Genomic DNA, 21,702 nt, shown 5'->3' with positions numbered 1-21,702 from the left:
CAAGAGACTGTTGAAATCATATTTATTCTGATGTATTTTGTATTATGTATTATGTTTTTTATGATATTTGTACACGCTATGGTACTTTTGTGTATAGCGTTCTAAATGCAGTGTATTATTATTATTATTATTGTACGAAACGTCAGTTTATATTTTTATGTCAATAAAACACTCGTTGAACATCACCATATTGTTCAGTCTTTTTCACATTTTGCACAAAATATTTTTGTAGGCACCCCATCGCTAAATCAGTTTCTTCAAAATTTGCGACAAAGGTTATACTGAAAATGCACCCCCTCCCCCGGGCCCCATCTGTCGCACATCCCCGTACAATCCCCCACCTGTGTGTGTCCATCCGGAAACCGCAAAAACCGTAAACCGCGAAAGCGAGGAACCGATGATTGTATTGATACATTGATAATTGATTGAGTCGATTCGGTCAGATCGATCCATTGACAAAAGTTGGAGCAGAGCCAGAGGAGGTGGTACGGCAGGGTTTCACGTAACTCTTTCTAAATTTTGCTAAACTTCAGCTTGAATTTAAGTATTTCGACTGATTTCAGCAAATACAAGTACGTATAACATTGCTGTTTATTTTTTATGCATTGGTGTGTATATTAATTTTTATATAGTTCAAAAACATGAAGGGGAGTGTCGTATCAAAAAGGTGTTGAATTCGTCAGACATGACAATCACAAAACAGATAGGCATTTGCATGTCCATGAAATTGAGTACAGCTTCTCTGCCCAAAGAGATTACACCCAAGCAAAGCGTACCAATTCGAATTTGCCCATGTGTAAATCTGAATTTGTTCTCAATCGCTTGAATTGATGCACTGCTTTTGGAAAGCGATCCGATGGGCAATCGCCATATTTTTAATTTTATAAATTATGTTAATTGTTATGATGCATCGTCACATCATGGCTCATGCATCAGCCATCGATCCCTCATAGTCGTACAAACGGTACAATGTATGGTACATGTCATGATGTCTGATGATGTCGTACTTGTCGCTTATGCCCAGCGAGGTCACGTCACACTCGGTGTGACGTGCCCTGAACTCCCAATAACTTTCGTAAGCGACAGACAAATTGCAGGAAAGCGTGCCAATTTAAGCTTCCTGTAATATCTATTGCACATATTAACGTCATTTAAGTCACAAACTTACAAACTTCAATATGCACTTCAAATACTGCAGACCAGCTGTTAATTATTACCGATCCTGTAGAATAACTTACATAATCTTCAATTTCATGGAATCCCGTTGCTCAGAATTGCAAATGTCATTTTTATCTGTCAAATCCGCTGTGTATGTGCTCAGAGATTTTATGATATGCTCCATAAATCACAGCTGTGAAACTGACTTTATACCACTCGCTCGCTTTTAAAGCTAGCAGAAAAGCGAAGCCTCCGGCTACCTCGTGGCATGACGTCACACAAAATTTCCGATGGGCGCCTTATTTATTTGTAACCCGTTTTGTGATTGGTTGCAAACACCATTCATCGCAATCGTTAGCCAATCAATGAAGGCGACGGCCTTTTACGGTATGAATTAATGTGACCCGCCAGTAAAGTATGTCTAACCTGATTGGTTTACAAAATAATTGGATATTTGCTAAGCCAGTCAGCGTGCCCGATGCTTAACAACCTGGTCGTAGAGGTTTTTTTTTTTTAATAAGCGAATTCACATGGTGATCCAGCGATCGAGTATAAATTCAGCATGACTTCTGCTGTAACAGGTGCAATAACAATACGTCGACACAATCAGTGACATTTACACAATACAATAATGAATTATTTATGACATGCATGGGCTGGATTTTACGATCGAGGTAAGGTTTTCGGCCTGTCCCTGCGTGAATATCGTGACTTTTCAGCATCAAAGATACTTGCGATGACCAGTTTTTTGCGGACACTTTGATAACAGGTAACTTTTATAGGTCATAGGGTAGAAACGATAGTTGTACAATTGTACGAAAATATACATTTTGTTATAGGCCTAAAATGTTTACAAAAATATATTGGTCCGTACGTTGTGCATTAGTCCGAATAATCAGACCCAGAACAAAATATTAATTTCTGACATGATCGTGTACTGGGTCTGAACTGTTTCCATATGAAATCTTGATGGCAAATTGGACAATAGAAGCACATGGTTCTACGTGACAGCTTTTTAATCCCTATTCAGGTTACGTGAATCACGCTATTGTGGACCATCCTTCTGATACTTGAGTGTTTGGACAAGCGGAACGGTTTTTTGTCTACCTCTCTGTTTGTAAACAAACCAGGAGGTCGAAATCGTCCTCCTCGCCGAATACGAAAGTCAGTGTAATAGTACGGCACTAGTTGTGCATGTATTCAGTTGTTCGACGTATACTTGTCGCTTTGCAATTATTTAGGCAGCTGATTTATACTAAAGTTAATTTTTGATCACTTCCATGGTCAAGGTACGTTGATCGAGAAATGTATCTATCATGTCTATTATCTACTTTCCACGAGAAGTCTAGCTATCTAGCCAAGAATTTGCTCCCACAATCATGACGATTACCGGTATATGATAGTTACTGTGTGGATAGAAGATAAGAGTGTGGACTACTACTTCATTTATTCAATCATCGCCAATTTTCAAACATTAAACCATTCTTCGAAGGTACCAAAATTTTGATGACTTATCTGTAGAGCAAAGTTTGCTAATTTTTAAGAGGATATAACCATGCTAACAATTCTCAGACGTGTCATTTAAGCAACTCGCGTTGTTTACTTCCAAATTTCCATTGCTTTACATGGTGTCATGCTTCACTGACACATTTTGAGATATATATAGTTCCATGTTCTATCCTCGTATCTCTGCTCATATCTGCTGGTGATCAATGAGGTATCCTCCCCTTTTACGTGCAGACAACCAATTGGTCAGCCGTCTTGTCAAGATTGTTGATCAGCCAATCAGTGTGATTGTTTATCACTTCTCTGTTTATGCCCGTAGTATACGCTTGGCGCACAGCACAGGCCATGGAAGTAATAAAAAATTAACTTTAGTATTAATATTTTGCAGAATTTCCTTTAAGCATGCTAACCATCCAGCGCATATTATTTTCCACAAGGTCCCTATGCATACACTTGACGTCATGTGCGTATACAAGATGGTTAACGCACAAAAGGAACCTTGCAACATATTATAGTAAAAATATCTAAATTGATTGTGACATGAGAGAATGTACATGTACCTTCTGCGGCAGTGTACTTTGCGTTGAGTAACACGCTCGCGCGACCTACATGACCAAACCTTGACCTTCCCTAGTGACCACCGTATTCGAAAACCGTGATTGGTCAATTCACAAAAGCTGTGTTTGCGCCGTAAGCGTGTGGTCTTTGCATACTACATGTACGCTCGCAGGGACTGCCTTTTGAGGAGATCGAGAGCAATCGCTCTCTACTGCTCTCCTTAAGGGGGTACTACACCCCTCGATAAATTTGTGTCTATTTTTGCATTTTTCTCAAAAACTATTAACATAGCGGTTAGTAAACCGAAGAGGTTAGTAAACATGGTAAACGGTGATGATAATCATGGTGTCTTGGTGTAGGTCATCTTATTCATCCAGTATAGTATTGATCATGTTAGCTTGATAATCATAAATATCCAGACCTGTGATATTGTTGTTCCTTATAGTAGGGATGCCCACTGGCCACTGTCAATACAGTTTCCACTAGAACGATTTTTCATTCACTGTGTGCGTGGACTCACACACGCATTGTCTATGGAGAAACTGATCGATACAAGAAATCCCAGGCCTGTTAAATGGCGTACATGACTTGTTTTGATCCAAATGTAGGCCTATATCAGGGTGTTTCAAGAAATTCCTGATTTCACCAGAAAACATTAACCAAACTTTTTCCTGTTTGGTCAGTAAATAGAGAGGACCTTCCTTCATGAAGAAATCAACTTTTTTTATTGAAAAATTTAATGAGATGAGAACTACAACAGGTTGAAGTGACACCATTCCGTGCATCAGGTGTTCAAACGCAATTATCTCCGAATTTGGAGTGAATCAGACAAGCAAACTTACATACTCATAAAATTTAACTATTTTTGAAGACAAAATGTGTAGGATGTTAAGAAATTTAAGAATGTTTAAGCCTACATGCCCATCTCAAATCATGCACTTCCCGTGCACTTCTCACTACCATGTCCATTTCATATGCTATCCATTATGGCTTCCATGCACACACAGTGTATTGCTCAATGTAGTAAAGATAAGCTTTGAGTTGGAGCAAATTTCTCAAAATTGGTAGTGATTAATGTTACCAAACTTATGCCATGATGAAATATAATAATTTTTGAAGATAAAATATGCTGACCTTAAAAGATTGAACAATGTTTAAGACTACCGCTTTTCATTTGAAATAATGCACTTATTGTTCATCTCTTCTATGGAGATATTTTCCATGGCGGCCATCTATGATCATGCTTGAGGTTTCACCAAACAAACCATGGGTTTTGAGGTCTTATATTTTTTGTTGTATGTCAACAAAATCGATTAAATTTTCAGGATGATCTTATTTTCATGTTGTTATAAGCAAATATAATGTTCCAGATAAGCTAGTTAATAAATACATTAAGAAAAAGTACCTTAAAGTTGCACTTTCTGTTAGTATTCCTTTTTGGACTTTAACTTTTTAACATGTTCTAGCAGCCCTATATAAAACGGTGACACTCGAAAGGCCATATCTCTGGAATGAAACGTCCGATTAAGATTATTTAAACGCCAAAATGTTTCTTTCATCAATTCCCAGCCAATAAGGTAGGTCTGAATCAATTTAAAAGTACTTCAATTTTTAGTGGACATGCCTACTTATAGATTACTTTTGAAACATGACAAAATGATTTATTTTAATTTTATCCCAACAAACATAAAACATTAAGGTTAGAAGAGGTTGCTAGAAAACGTTTCAATTTCGGGTTAGGCCTATAGTATAAAACATGTAAGCAACATGTTTAAAAGCTGCTGCAAAACATTTTAAGCGCTAGGCCTATTATTATTGCTAGGATTTAATTGCGGGGCGGGGCCGCAGAATCTCCTAAATGTGGACTTTCACCCACCCCTAACATTTAGCCTTTTCGGGTATACTGAACAGTTGAACGACCGTTCTGTCCCTGTTGGCTACATTTTAACATTCCCTCTGAAAAGTGAACTTTTTTGCAAATCTGTCACCCAATGAACCCCTGTTTTATCAGCTTACACGCAATGATATCCACAAAATGGCTTTAAGGCCTTTACTTTGACCAAGTTTCCAATTCTGAGGGGACACAACTCCCTGCATGGCGCGTGACACAAAAGGTGGCGGCAAAAACTTCGAGTGTGCCCCCCCCCTTCCCAAATTCCTGGATCCGCCACTGTCTCAGCTCAGAGAAGAAGTCGGTCACTTTCACATCTAGGCCTAGGCCTACGCGCGGTAAGCCAACGTTAAGTGCGTCCATACCATGCGCGGCAATGCGCATGAAACCATGGTGCCGTGTACGCGCAGGTGCGTGACTCGCCACTTACCGCGCGTGTTGGACACCGCTTACATTTGACGCGTTTGCTGTCATGACCTGACCCATAAGGTTATTGACCTCAACGGCCTAGCAACCGACCATTTTTTTTGTTATTTCCATAGTGATTGAATAGTTTTGCAAAAATGAACGTCAGATGGTTTAATGGCAATATGTACCCGATCAATGTACGAATAAATCAGAGCTGAAAGTCAAAGCATCTCGGAGTCTATTCGCGAACAAGATTTAGCGACTTCCTTTTATTTATATAGATATCATATCAGGGGTAGCGTTTTAAGGGGTCTTGGGGTCCAGGACTCCTTGATTTGGCAGGTCCCTGTCATTTGAAAACTAATATTATGAGGATAATGAAAATGACTGCTTTTTTGAAAAAATAAGTTGTGTAGAAATTGATTTTCCGCAAAAACCAACTTTAAGAGAGTGAGTTTCTTCAAACGAGACAGATTTGCCCTTCAAACTACAGTGATGTCATGATATGAACTTTCGAAACATATGCAAGCAAAAGTTAAACATTTTGCACTATTGTTCAGACCACATCAAAGTCTTGGGAAGGTTTCTCATTCAAAATATTTGCTTTTAACAAAAATATACACCCCAAGTGTGCAATGTTTTGCTGAATAGAGTAATGAAATTGCTTTTTTCACAAATTTTTTTCAATATTTCGAAAAAACAAGGTGAATTTCCAAAATTTTTTTTAAAACATCCCTAATTTCACGTCTCTAACTGAAAAATATTTACTCCAAACTGATTTTTTTGTATGTAGTAACAAAAAGTTCTTGAATGTTGGCTGGCACATAGGGAAATAATCCAAAATTTTGCCCTCCATGAGCAACACACAAACATGGCCAAGTTGGTATTCTTTGATTCTGCCTCATTGGCTACACTGCACTAGCTTCAGAGAAGATTGCCCGGCCTCTTGCTCTGACTAACACATGTGTTATAGAAAAATTATTAAATTTGTGTACATCGTGGAACATTCAACTACGCTTGTTACTCCGCGACTAATCATGCTATATACACGAGCGTACAACACTACTCTATGCGTCCATATTAGCGAGGTTATCTGCATACAACAGCTTACTACGCACAGCCACGCAAAGAGTATGTTCCACGATGTACACAAATTTAATAATTTTTCTATAGTGAGCAACATAGGCGGGGCTTTGTATTCCATTTGTCACCTTTCATGGGCGTAGAATGCAGCTTTAAGTCAGTAATAGCCCAATAGAGGTTATCCGTGTTCTAGCTGCATATCCTAGATCAAAGACTGCTATACCTTGTGACTTTCAAAAGAAGTACCTGCATGTGCAACCATGACTGTTTCAAAATAGCCCGCCAAGAGTCATGCAGGTAACTCCAAGGTCATGCATTGAATTGGTTTGAATGAGGAATACTACGGGAATCGGCGCCTTTTGTTAGAAGTCACACATGAGTAAAGTGGATAACCTCTATCAGATTATCAGTCTGTTGTTACAATTGTGGGACCATTGAATTAGCCGATCGGTATCACACTTCCATGTTTACGTTGTGCATGCTCCAAAAATGTAAATAAAAGTTGTTTCGAGACCGGGGGACACAAAATTGTAAATGTACCGTACTGACACTGACGGGCAAAGGCCAAAAATTTGAACCCTTGTGCCTCTTTTGACAAACTCTCAAAGAAGGCTACTTTACAGTGATTTTCGCTGGAATGCGGTGGGCAATTTCAATTTTTTCGTGCTCAAAAAGAAGGGGAAATAGTTTACTGGGTGGGCAGCTGTAATATTCATGGTATCCAGACCAGAAACTTGAATGGATTTGTTTTTTAATAAGGGTTCCCAAAATAGAATTTAGCAAATTTCAAATATCTTGAATTATAAGGGAGCAAACCAAAAGATCAATGATATCCTATGAACGAAGTTAGTTTAAAGGTTAAAGGAGGGTGTTAAAAATGTTGATTACATTCCTCCTATGTATTTATTAACATCAATGATATTTTGGAAGGGATTACCAGTTATGGACAATGTCTTAGCTAGCCACCCGTCTGCCCATCAGAAAGTCATTTCAGACAGGAAATTAGCACCTGGCCTTTGACAGATGCTACATGTACATTATAATTGTAGGTGTTGAGAAAGGCTATTGACCTTTTTAGTGGATCAGATTTGCAAACAAGTCTATAGCAGTACATTATTTGAACTCCCAATGGGCTGCAGAAGTCTGGTAAATGTTTTAAAGGTCAAATTAGGGCAGGCAATTTTATTCAAATAATAAACAAACCTCAATTCCTAGCTAAGACCCTGGTTATGGAACTTCATTGATCATTTGGTTTCCCCATTCAGTGATCCTAGCGATTGTGTAAAAAATTGAAATTGTTGGGTTTTTTTGCCTAAAAGTAGAGGATAAGTCATTAAAATTGTATTACTAGGTATTTTGAAATGAAAACTGGCAAAAAACCCATTGAAAACAACAATATTGACAAAATTGAAGCCCCATGTAGCTAATTTCTACTTAGGTAGAGATATTACTGATTTGTGAGAAATGTCTTATTTTGTCTTTAATATACAGCTTTCAGCCAAACCACTTGCAGGCTAGCACATCTGTACTAATACCAAAGGTGCAAAAAAATGAATTTTATGATATTCTGAATGAGCAAATCACTGAATGGGTCTTTAAAGGCATTTAAGATGAAGTACATTCACCTTTGTTGAGGTTTAAAATTAGCAATTTTGTTCACCTTTGTACATCCAGTGAACTTTGGACCTGTATCTAGAGATAGCTTTGATTTATTCAACTGAACTGAACACTCACATGGTTTAGTTTCCACAAGTTCGCTGATGTGTTCTAGTCAGATATCTCAGGGCAATTCTACATGTAGTTGATTGATTGTAGGTGAACCTTATTTGAATTATTGACAAGGAATAAATCAAAAACACAATGGTAAATAAGTATTTTGTTATCGGCGTTGTGCAGGGAAAAAACAACCTATGTGTCATTGGCCCCTGAACATGTTTAAAGCAAAACTGCGCGTGTAACCTGTTGGCAGTTTTGTTTTAAACATGTTCAGGGGCCACAAACACATAAGTGGTTTTATCTGCCCAACGACGTTATGTTGGCATGAAACTTGAAATTTGAGCTTGAAATAGTACTTGTTACAATGTAAACAACAGAAGTACATCTTCACTATTTCCTATTTACTGTACATGTTGTACCTTCCATTAGTTTGGTAAGAGGCACTTTTAAATGTTGATAATAAACAAATAAACATTACATGCTTTTCTTTTTGCTACCATTACATACTAGTATTTATAAGCACTAATTTGTTTTGTAATCTCAAATGTTGTCATTCACAGATGGAGTAACCAAAGATTTTAGCAGACCAACAACATTTGTTTCACTGTTACAAATGAGCAGGACATAGCATCCCCCATCAATCATCATGTCCAAAATGCTTCAGGCCCAAGCAGCCCTCAAGAAGGGCCTAAGCAATCCCAAATTTGCTCTAGGGGCAGCAGTAGCCTTGATTGTTGCCTACAGGGCTAGGCAAGGTAAAGGCTATCTGGGACAGGCTACACACATTGCTAGAGTTCTGGTAGAAGAACTACGCTCCAAGAAAAACCCCAAAGAAGAAAATGGAGAAGACACAAAGGGACGAATAGAAGTCCAAGAACACAGTACTAAAAAGTCATCTACATCAGTAGATGCAGACTTCTATCGCAGAATTCTGAAACTGCTAAAGATAATCATGCCAGGAATTTGGACTAAAGAATTTGGACTTCTATTGCTTCACACAAGCTCGTTAGTAGCAAGAACTTTCTTGTCTATCTATGTTGCACAGTTAGAAGGAGGGATGGTTAAAGCGATAGTACAGACGGATGTGTGGGTGTTTCTGGGTTACATAATGAAATGGTTAGGTGTTGCGATACCGGCCACATTTGTAAATAGCGCCATCAGATTCCTAGAGAGCAATTTGGCTTTGGCATTTCGTTCACGTCTTGTGGCACATGCCTACAAGCTGTACTTCAAGAATCAGACTTACTACAGAATAGGAAACTTGGACAGTAGGCTGGCAAATGCAGATCAGAACTTGACTGAGGATATCACTACCTTCTGTGAATCCGTCGCACATCTGTATTCACATCTCAGTAAGCCTTCATTAGATGTACTCTTGATGGGTGCATCACTGTATGGTCTGGCACAGAAAGGCAATGCCAGCAGTCGACTACCAATGTTGCTAGGAGGGACATGCTTCTATGTGACAGCCATGATCTTGAGGGCAGCATCTCCAAAGTTTGGAAAGCTTGTAGCCCAAGAAGCACAGTACAAAGGTCATCTACGCTATGTGCATTCTAGAGTCATAGCTAATGCTGAGGAAATTGCTTTCTATTCTGGGCATGATGTGAGTATATTGTAGTCAGTTTCCCCTTTAGAAACTTTTTTTTTTTAATTCTTATTACATGAGGAGCAACACAAGAAATTCAATGTGCCTTCTTTGCAATTTTTTATCCAAACCAGTGATTTTAAACTAAGATAACAAAATAGTTATATTGTATCAAACAAAATAAGACATTAAGACAATGTATTAGTCATGAAGTGAACTATCTAAATTAAATTGAAACATGAGAACTAGAGAAGCCCTGCATGTAATGTTGTTAGCGGCAATCATGGCCGAATGTTCAACTCGGTTCAATAGAAGCATACCAATATCTCTAACATACACACTAGTCTATTACACAGAAAATATAAAATGTGCACCATAGGTTGATCCCAACAATGTATTGAATAGACTGTACTGTGGCCAGGGATTTTTGTTTGAAGTCAATTGATAAAGCATGCAGGACCTCTATGCTTTTATACTTTGTGTTCAGCCAACCAAATTGTTGATAGCTACTTCTGTGCCTTAGAAGTACAAGCAAGTGATTTTGTTAGGTACCATTATGAACACTTCCATGCGAGAGCAATATATAGAATTTCAGCTACACTGCTTTTTTTCACCCTAGGTTGAACATAATGAGCTCAAGAAAAGCTACAGGAAGGTTGTGCAGCAGATGAACCTGATCTTCCGCAAGCGTCTATGGTACATCATGCTGGAGCAGTTCTTGATGAAGTATGTGTGGAGTGCAAATGGCTTGTTGATGGTAGCTATTCCCATCATCACAGCTAAAGGACCAGATCTGGCAGGTAAGTGAATATAGAGGCAGTCAGCCTTTTCCGCGGGATCCGCCATCTTGTGGGTACTGTCATTCTGCATGTCATGCGTTAGACATTACGCCCCGATTACGCGGAAGTCGCAGCGCATGACACACCTTTTCAGTCAAGTGTCAACATGGTGATTTTAGCAAGAAGGCACTCCGTACCCACAAGATGGCAGCGTTGACATCACAATGACTATTATCATGGAAAGTTATACAATACTCAGTGGTTTTTTTCTCTGCTCAAATGGGCAAATTTTAAATAAATTTGAGAACGGATAAAAAGGACATTTAACACTAACAGTCTTCATCATTGGTTATGATATCCAAAAAGTGGTATGTTCAATTGTTCATAGATTGCTTTGTGTACCTTCTCATCACATGTACATGTATACAATGTAGCTTGGGCATGATCCTGACAACTGAGTTTTAGTCTATTCAGGCAATATGCTAGACAAGTATCCAGCCCTTGCCCAGAGCCTGTCTATATAAAATACATCAATTTTAATCAAAATTTCATAAAATTATTGCCCATATGCATACTGTAATCATTACAATCAGTTGTCACATTTTCTGTATATTGCAGAGGGTGAAGTGTTAGCTGATAGTGAAGCAGTAAGTCTCAGGACTCAGGCCTTTACCACAGCCAAGAGCCTTCTACTATCCTTAGCTGATGCAACAGAAAGAGTCATGTCATCATACAAAGAGGTACATATGTATGGATTTATTGAGTAGAAGAAAAAACTATTTATGTCAACAAGATTGATTGGTTTATTCCATACAGAAGAAGATATTTATGTTGTTATTAATCAGTGTAGGAGACATGCATCATTATTATCCAGGAAATTATTACTCTAACTCTGTAAAACAGGAAGTTTGTTCCAAATGGAGCAACAAGTCTGGCAGGCATGACCCTAGACCTAAGAGGGTCATCATTCTGGTGGTCTACTTAAAAGCAATCACCTTATAAAACTCCTTTCATTAAACTTACAATCAGATAAAAGTAAATGGCAGGAAAATCCTCATTTATTAAATACTTCAGATTAAAATAAATTGTCAAGTATATTTGTTTGTCATTAGAAGCATCAACCTGTTATCTAGAATATGCTTTCATATTTTTATAGCAGCAAATGTATCAATTATTATCTCAAGCTTTAGTTATGATTTCAAAAGATGTTACAAAATCCGTATAAAACTTGCACAAGTTGATAAGTGGCTCCTTTTTAAATAACTGGAAAAGTTGTTCATGAAAAAAATAGTATAAACATTAAAGATGCAGTTTTGAAGGTTGCTCTTTTGTCCATTCAAATCTCACAGATTGTAATATACTGTAGGTCAGGTCAACTGCATTATTTGAAAGTTGAATTGACCAATTGGGTATTTGAAAACTGTCTTCTCTTTCATAATAAGCCATTGTAACCAGACACAAAAATGGGTGACATTGTAAATTCGCTGTAGAGCTAGAATAGTGATGTAACAGGATTAATTACCATAGCGATAGGTGAATACAATTTTTGAATGTATTGCCCCGCACCATTGATTATAAAAGAATAGGCATAAAGACCTGGATCATAATTCTATAGAAATTATGCTGACATCACTCACACCTGTAAGTCTTGGGGGGGAAATCAGAACTTGTGAACCGTTTACTTCATTCTTTTCATCTACCTCACAATAGATCACAGAGCTTGCTGGTTACACAGCCCGTGTATCTGACATGCTGACGGTATTTGAAGAAGTCAGCAAGGGACGCTACACACGCACAGGGGTGAGCTCATCAAAGAAGCACAACACTCAAGGAAAACACACACACAAGGCTCTAGAGAGAATGGAAGGCAATCTTACTGTAGATGGTAAGTAAGCGAAATAAAAGCATAAGATTGGAAAAGAAGTACTTAAATAATTGAAGACCGAATTTTAAAAAATTAGTTTGCATCTGACGTCAGGGCAAAGGCGCAGCGTGATTAGTTGCTGACTTGATTGGTTGGTCTGGTTGACAGGATGTCATACACAAACTTTTTAATTCAGTCTTCAATTATAATATGTGCTGGATTACCAACAAACACCAAATTTATGGGTGTAATCCCATAGCAACTTTAAGACACCATAGGTTCTACTTTTGTAAGCTGCAGGCTTGACAATAAAGGTGCAGAGTATAATGTGCGCTAGTTTTGGGTATATTATTAAGGAGTCATTCAGTAGCTCATCTGCGGTGCCCAATCATCAAAGAGTCTTAACTGTATTTCAGAACTTTCCGGTAAAGAATTAATAAGCCCAATCAGCATTGTAACTTCTGGTTTTTGAGAGCAGTTTTGGGACACTTTAATCTCTGACATATCGGGAAAATTAATTTATGACATATTCATACTTTTCAAACAATTTGTATTCTAGTAAAACATTTTAGATAATATTTTGTTCGCACAAAAACTAATTTTTCCTAAGTGTCCCAAAACTGCAAAAACTGTCCCACAATGCATTGCAAATTTCATTGCCGATTTGGCTTATTGCAACACCTTCAATATTCTAATTGAAGAAGAGTAGCACACTAAACACACATATGATTTTTTTTTAATTTCAGGTAAAGTGACCATTACTGATTCAGCATTAATAGTTGCAGATGATGTTCCAATCATCACACCTAATAGAGATGTAGTGGTATCTAGTCTGACACTCAAGGTATGCAGAGGTAGAATCTTGTTTCACCTTACAAGAATCAATTTGGATTCTGGCAACAGCTTTTATGAGAATCTTTCCCATTCACTTACATGTAGTGTGTAGGGTTCAAAAATCACCACACCCAATAGAGATGTAGTGGTATCTAGTCTGACACTCAAGGTATGTGGAGGTAGAATCTTGTTTCACCTTACGAGAATCAATTTGGAATCTGGCAACAGCTTTTATGAGAATCTTTCCCATTCACTTACATGTAGTGTGTAGGCTTCAAAAATCACCACACCCAATAGAGATGTAGTGGTATCTAGTCTGACACTCAAGGTATGTGGCGGTAGAATCTTGTTTCACTTTACGAGAATCAGTTTGGATTCTGGCAACTGCTTTGTATGAGAATCTTTCCCATTCACTTACGTGTAGTGTGTAGGCTTCAAAAATCATCACACCTAATAGAGATGTAGTAGTATCTAGTCTGACACTCAAGGTATGTGGAGGTAGAATCTTGTTTCACCTTACAAGAATCAATTTGGATTCTGGCAACAGCTTTTATGAGAATCTTTCCCATTCACTTACGTGTTGTGTGTAGGCTTCAAAAATCACCACACCCAATAGAGATGTAGTGGTATCTAGTCTGACACTCAAGGTATGTGGCGGTAGAATCTTGTTTCACTTTACGAGAATCAGTTTGGATTCTGGCAACTGCTTTGTATGAGAATCTTTCCCATTCACTTACGTGTAGTGTGTAGGCTTCAAAAATCATCACACCTAATAGAGATGTAGTGACGTCTAGTCTGACACTCAAGGTATGCAGAGGTAGAATCTTGTTTCACCTTACAAGAATCAATTTGGATTCTGGCAACAGCTTAAGTTTTATGAGAATCTTTCCCATTCACTTACATGTAGTGTGTAGGCTTCAAAAATCATCACACCCAATAGAGATGTAGTGGTATCTAGTCTGACACTCAAGGTATGTGGAGGTAGAATCTTGTTTCACTTTACGAGAATCAGTTTGGATTCTGGCAACTGCTTTGTATGAGAATCTTCCCCATTCACTTACGTGTACATTATGTAGTGTGTAGGGTTCAAAAATCATCACACCTAATAGAGATGTAGTGGTATCTAGTCTGACACTCAAGGTATGTGGAGGTAGAATCTTGTTTCACCTTACAAGAATCAGTTTGGATTCTGGCAACTGCTTTGTATGAGAATCTTCCCCATTTACTTACGTGTAGTGTGTAGGGTTCAAAAATCATCACACCTAATAGAGATGTAGTGATGTCTAGTCTGACACTCAAGGCAGAGATAGGCTTTCATTTCATCTAACAAGAATCAATTTGGATTCTTACAACAGCTTTTTATGAGAAACTTCCCCATTTACTTACATGTAGTGTGTACTTTTTAGGCTTCAAAAATCGATGCGAATCTCTTTTGATTCATGCAAATTAGTTTAGGAGTTGGTCAGAATGGAGTCTCGCATTCTTGCCAAATTCCTAGGCATCGGTATGTTGATAAGAATTTCAGGATACAATACGTGCTGTGATTGAAGTGTAGAATATAACTTTTGACCATAGTATTTCAACAAGAGCATAGACAGTATCACATACAGCTTTTTTTTAAATAAACTACATGCTTTCCTTTGTCATATGTAAGTATACTAGGATAAATATATAAGGAAGGTGACCTGATATATTTGGAAAATCGAATTCTTTAAAACTCACCTATAACATAAAATATTGTTCCTGCAAAAAATTCATGCAAAAAGAACATGTAAATGTGACTAATTCCTTATGGAATTACTGACATTTTATACATCGTGATTTTGGTAGTCTACAGTGTTTTTGCGAATGATAGTCATTATGATCATGCAATAAATTGATATCAAATGAGAGATCCTATTTTTCTCATTAACATATTGAAATTAGGTGTTCCAAATCGGTGTATTTCAGAAGATATGATCAAAAGACTGTTGAATTAGTCTCAAATGTGGTATACCACATTTGAGAATAATTCAACAGTTTTTTGATGATATCTTCAGAAATACACCGATTTGGAACTCCTAATTTCAATATGTTAATGAGAAAAATATGAGCTTTCACCTGATACCAAAATCTGCATTTTGATGGGGTAAAGTTAAGTGGGGGATGAGGTTGTCAATCAGGTTACCCACCTTTAAATGAGGAGGTATTTTGTGGGTGTGATTTTTCAGAATTTTCCTAATATCAAGATTTTTTCCAGCTTTATCAGGATTTTTTTGACAAGTGCATTTACACCCCAGATTATCAATCATATCAGACTGTTAACATAAAGTTTGGTACTTCAATAATTCTTTACACTTTTGATAATGTATCAGGGTTTTTAAATTTGATGATATCCATACAGGTTACTGATGGCATGCACTTACTGATAACAGGACCAAATGGCTGTGGCAAGAGTTCGTTATTCAGAATACTCTGTGGATTATGGCCAGCATACAGAGGTCAATTAGTACACCCAGATCCTAAACACATGGTTTTCATTCCTCAAAGGTAAGAATCTATGGGAGAAGAAAAGGTGTTTAACTTGCATACACACCGTAAAAGCGAGGTTCGCTGTAAAAGCCAGGTCGAGCGAGGTTAGCGTATGTAAGGAGAGGTTATCTTTTACATAGTTATCTTTTACATAGGCAGACCTCACTCTGTATGAGGTGTATGAAAAACACTCTTTCTCGCTTTTAATGTGGGTAGTATGAATGAATGTCTCGGTATGAATGTACAGATTTCACACACAAAGTGTGGGCACCCTCGCTTTGTATGTGGGACCAGATAGGGGTGTGTGTGCATGTTGGTTAGGGGGTGAGCTTTTCAGGGACCCAGAATATTTCATATGATCTGGTATTTTGGTTCCAATTAGTGACCCAAACTTAAAGACTTAAACAAGACCAAACATTGATTTTCAGGGTCTACTGGGTACACCATAATCATGAGAGATTTAATGTCAATCATGCATAAACCTCAATGTCTAAAGCAGTATTCAGACTTTTTATTATATTACAATATTGTATGTACAATATATGTACGATTATTTAATCTATTGCCATTCTATTTCCAGTAATGTTTAAGTTCTAACGAATGTTTGATGACGTAAAATCGATAATATATTTCTGCTAAATATTGTATGTAACATATTATCGATTTTTCGTCATCAAACATTCGTTAGAACTTAAACATTACTGGAAATAGAATGGCAATAGATTAAATAACGTGCATATTGTACATACAATATTGTACGTACAATACTCGGAGTCTGAAGCTCGCTTAATGAATTACCATTCCATGTTGAATCAAACCTGTTTATTGTCAATGTTTTCTATTGCTACAGACCATACATGTCTCTTGGTACCCTACGAGATCAAGTCATATATCCAGACTCTCTAGAAGTGATGCAGCAGAAAGGACTCACAGATAGTGACCTGGAAGACATCCTTGATATTGTTCACCTCAGACATATTGTACACAGAGAAGGAGGTGAGGATTTAAGTGGATCCATTTTTAGGTTTCATTATAAGTGTTTTGTACAGTGTAGCTTGAACTATTTAAAAAATCTAGACTTTGTTTGAGGGCACTACTCAGTTATGACACTTTTTGAGAATGATTTTAGTGCATTTGAATGCCCCTGTGATGTAAAGCTATTTCTTGCACTAAGATAAAGAAAATCAAACTGGTTAGTATCACCTTAAGATCATGTATACTCTCACAAACAAGTTTTGACTTGAGTCATAGAATAAAAGGATTGTTTTCTGTGATTGTTATTTAAATTACTTTGACAATGTGACACCATAAATAAATACAGTATGCAAAAAATCTGTTGTAAAATAGTCAATTTTATCAGGGCTGTCAACTTTTTGGGGAATTGCTTGGCGTGAGACAATGTCGAACAGAGGCGTACCCAGGCGGAATTATTTTTTGCCAATGACAATGGGCATTTTTACCCATGATTATTTGAGTCACAGCGCTCACAAATTTAAGAAGATGCGTGAGATTTACTACCTAGGAGTGAAATTATACTACCTTGGCGTGAGACCATGAGAAAGTGACCCAATGCGTGAGACTCACGCCCAATGCATGAGAGTTGACAGCCCTGATTTTATTATGTAAACTGAATTTATTAGGAATGGAGGGGTTGGAAATTGTTGAAGTTTGTCATATTTCCTAAAGAACATGGTAGTTATTTGGCTTCACAACTAACTACAGCTGTAGGTGGTTGTGGTCATAGCGTTAGGGTTTGACACACTGGTGAAGGAGCCGCACAGTACAGGAAGAATAATACAGCCCATCTAAGCCCGGGGGAGGGGGATGATCAGTACAAATGACCATACAGGGATGTGCCGCAAACATGGGTAACAATTTCAGCCTTTCGGTAGATCAATGACCCCTTTTTCCAGGCCAATTTTGGTTTATGGATTGGTCCTTTTTCAAAATTGTCTCAATTTTTTCAGAAAATAGCCCAATTTTGCCAAAATTTTAGGGAAAATATTTTAAAAACTGAGACAATTTGGGTAAATTCTGCCAAAAATTTTGACTGCTGGGATATCAATGGATCCAAATTTCTTGAAAAATTGGTATATTGGTGGGTCCCCTTTCAAATTCTCAGCAGCAGACCCCTACCAAAACCAAACTTGAGCTCCCCCACGGGCATTTATGATAAAACTTACGATACTGTTACAAGAATGTGGCCTCTAGATACATCAATAGGCTTCATTGATCTTTAGGGCTGTTCTCTAAGAATGTTCTCTAAGAAGTCCCATTGAGTTTTCTTCTTTGTGTTTTTTGTTTGTTTGTTCAGGTTGGGATGTAGAGAGTGATTGGAAAGATGTGTTTTCTGGTGGTGAAAAGCAGAGAATGGGAATGGCCAGACTGTTTTATCACAAGTAAGTTTATACCTTGAACAAGATTAGTAATTTGGGTCAAATGATCTGTTTACAGACCTGCCAACTGTCCCTCATTTTGAGGGACTGTCCCTCATTTGGGGTTTACCAAAGTGAAAAAGAGGGACAGTCCTGCTTTCTAAAAATTTCAATGATGGCAAATTTAATGTAAGAACAGCAGAAAATGATGCAAATTTCACTTTAAAATTTTGCTATAGCATTCTCTTTAGTCTATTTTGATCAAATTAGACCTGCAAAACCTCTGAATTCTGAAAGTATTGCACACCTCAAGTATTTGAATTTGTCGGCATCTGGTTTGTGTACATGTACAAGGTTTTGACCTCAATGTCCCTCTTTGGTCTGTGTTTATCATTAATGTGTAAATGAGCATGTTGTTAGAAAATCATGAATAGAGTAATTTTCCAAACAATTTACAACAATCATGCTGTTATTCTTTCCCTGTATAGTCCAAACACAGGCAGCATTTTTTATCATTGTCTTTATTTCATGTCTGCTTCTAGACTTTATATTAAGCCTCAAATTATGCATTTCAGTGTTCCATGCCTGCAAAAGTCATAGGCCAATTACCCAACAAAATGGTTGAAAGTAGTTCGACAAATAATAGCATTTTTAATTAATATTACTATAGCTAAAATAATAGTTTCTCGATCATGAGAGCTCAATAGGCACGCAATGACAATTGCGTTGGCGTACAACGCCGGTGTCAACGCCTACCACACACGCTTTTGGTAGCGCTGCATTTCCTGTGCGTGCACAATCGATCGCGCTTTTGTGTCATTCCACTAAACTTGCGACATTACGCAGTGCACGCAGTACATTCGTACTCTCATGATCGAGAAATTATTATTTTTGCTATAGGTGTAGTCATCTTTCAGAAAATAAATATGTCACATGTTTTTCTTTTCAGGCCAAAATTTGCCCTATTGGATGAATGCACTAGTGCAGTCAGTATTGATGTTGAAGGCAAGATATTTCAAGCAGCCAAGGATGCAGGCATTATCATGCTTACCATTACACATAGGCCTTCACTATGGTAAGATATACAACATGTCCCATAAAAGTTTGCCCTACTGGATGAATGCACTAAAGTTTTTGTCAAATAAGAACGGCACTTGTTTACATTTTGAGAGCGTGCAGAGCGTATCCATGGAAGTGGGGTTCTGATTGACTGAATCAATCGTCTGACAATCATAGCAACAGACCAATAATTCTGATTGGCCGATTGTGTGTGAAATCGTTGGTCGGCGCAGATCAGCGCCCTTAAAGTGAACACAAAGCTCCGCGTATGTCGCTCATTAACAGGGCGTTCGCTTCAAGATAAGACAAGATATTTCAAGCAGCCAAGGATGCAGGCATTATCATGCTCACCATTACACATAGGCCTTCATTATGGTAAGATTATTCACTGATCGCACGGTCATCTCAAAACAAGGTTCGACACGCTGTGTGTGTTTACGCCTGCCAAACGCATGCTTTAATTACCGTGTACGCGTTACAAAAAGCTTTCTGGCGCGTGGCTAGGAAAAAAAGGAACAAAAATGCATGTTTTGTGCATGCGTTTGCAGGGAGAACCTCATTTTGGTAGCAAGATGGCGGATCTGTGCAAAGGGCGAATAGAGTGTCACTAAGTCCCGCCTACTCCATACTTCTCCAAGTTTATAAAAAAATTGACCTAGGTGGATTTTCAGGGTCAGAATTTCGTTTCACAGTGCGAGAACACTGTTGGCAGGGCACCCTTTTTAAAGGGTGCCACTTGGAAATTTGGAAAATCCTTAAAAGGGTGGGGGTTTAAACTTTGTTGGTAAAAAGGGTGGATTGATATAAAGGGTGGGAGTAAAATAAAAAGGGTGGGAGTGACAGCTTACAATATATTTTTATTGAATGATAAAATCATCCTAGTTTCCAAGAATAAGTGCCAAACCACAAAAAGTGCCAAACCACAAAAAGTACCAAACCACTGCTAGCAAACCATATCGCAAGATAAAATTCCATTTGATGCATGTTTACATCCACTAGGCTATTGTGTGATGATAGGTGCAGAATTCGGCGAACTTGATTTACTTTGTGACTTCATCAATAATGTATACAAATAGGGGAAAAAGCAAAAAGTGGTGGGGGTATGGAATTTTCAGTGTAAAGGGTGCCTCAGTATAAAGCGTGGGGGTCAGGAATTTTCAATATAAAGGGTGCCTCAATAAAAAGGGTGGGGGTAAAATAAAAAGGGTGGGGGTCAAACTCCACTGCCAAGTATGGAGAATCAATCTTGATTCTTGCAGAATAAATTTGCAGGAATCATTTGATTCTTGCAAATCAACTTCTGTGTAAACTACCAAACCTTTGTGAGAATCAACTTTGATTCACATAAATCTGTTTAGGAGAATCTTTGCGAGAATCTATTCTCGGATTCGCGCCAAAATTCTGACTCCGATTTTTCAGACATTTATGTGTGTTTGCACTTGATTTTCAACTCGGGATGTAGGGGCAAAATAAGCGTAATGTAAACAGGCCCAAAGTATAATTAATGCTGAATAAAGTGATAAATTTAGAGTTGTAAGAGTTAAGTATAAAAGAGGTTGAATGAACTGTACTTGGGTCTTGGAATATCCAAAGGTGGAGACTCCCTCTTTAACTGTTTTTTTTTAATCTTGTTTTTCGTCCGTACTATAGGAAGTACCATACCCATCTTCTCCAGTTTGATGGCGAAGGAGGCTGGCGTTTGGAAGAACTCAATGTTGCCACCCGTCTCACACTGAATGAAGAGAAACAGAAGCTGGAAGCACAGTTGGCAGGCATACCACGTATGCAGCAACGACTCAACGAGTTGTGTGAAATCCTTGGGGAAGACTCAGTGCTGCGTAACACCGACTTCTCCTCACTACACTCAATAGCCTCTGTGGCTTCCTTGACATCATTGAATGAATCATATGATAACAGTGAATTGTAATAGTGAGGAATTAGGATGAAGAAGAGAGCAGCACTCTGGTATGTTTGTTTCACAATGATTGTGAAAGGGGGTGAAATTTTGTAGCATTGATTACAAACAGATATGTTTCCTTTTTGTTTAGTTGTCCTAAAGTTTTGTCAGTGCAATGAATGGCAAGGAGAGTCCAACTGTAAGTTTCAATTTGAAAATTTGATTAAACCGAATAAACCGTTGTCTGTTTCTCATAACGACGTATCATATGATGAAAGATGGAGTACCATCTGAAAATTCCGAGGTAGGAATTATTTCCTTGTGTTCGGATCAAAAGTTTAAATCAAAATCAGGGTCATGATACATTGTTATGTGAAACAAACAAACGAAACATATGGTGGCAAGTTGTACTGCCGCCAGTTCGCCTATGCCGAAACTGATGTACTAAAATGTGCGTTTGTTTAATAAAAAGGCC

The 21,702-nt window shown here is 37.9% G+C and overlaps 1 protein-coding gene across 1 annotated transcript; it reads left to right on the top strand.

Annotated features, from left to right (window-relative positions):
* The first annotated feature begins 461 nt into the window (after positions 1–461).
* LOC140148718 (ATP-binding cassette sub-family D member 2-like) lies at positions 462–21,280 on the top strand. The gene is made up of 11 exons (XM_072170761.1): positions 462–572; positions 8,881–9,926; positions 10,528–10,708; positions 11,306–11,427; positions 12,398–12,572; positions 13,298–13,395; positions 15,769–15,914; positions 16,747–16,892; positions 18,211–18,295; positions 19,221–19,346; positions 20,981–21,280. Exons 2-11 carry the CDS (start codon positions 8,967–8,969, stop codon positions 21,255–21,257), a joined length of 2,316 nt encoding a protein of 771 aa, XP_072026862.1. The 5' UTR covers positions 462–572; positions 8,881–8,966; the 3' UTR covers positions 21,258–21,280.
* Positions 21,281–21,702: the final 422 nt, after the last annotated feature.

Source organism: Amphiura filiformis, chromosome 3 (genome assembly GCF_039555335.1).
Source record: "Amphiura filiformis chromosome 3, Afil_fr2py, whole genome shotgun sequence".
In the NCBI taxonomy this organism is placed as follows: domain Eukaryota; kingdom Metazoa; phylum Echinodermata; class Ophiuroidea; order Amphilepidida; family Amphiuridae; genus Amphiura; species Amphiura filiformis.
This window is presented reverse-complemented; position numbering and strand designations above follow the sequence as displayed.

Bases quoted from the DNA above. Each gene is read 5' to 3' on its own strand.
- LOC140148718 (XM_072170761.1), top strand. From the start codon at position 8,967: ATGTCCAAAATGCTTCAGGCCCAAGCAGCCCTCAAGAAGGGCCTAAGC. The intron at 10,709-11,305 runs GTAAGTGAATAT...TGTATATTGCAG, and splicing joins TAAAGGACCAGATCTGGCAG to AGGGTGAAGTGTTAGCTGAT. The intron at 16,893-18,210 runs GTGAGGATTTAA...TTGTTTGTTCAG, and splicing joins TATTGTACACAGAGAAGGAG to GTTGGGATGTAGAGAGTGAT.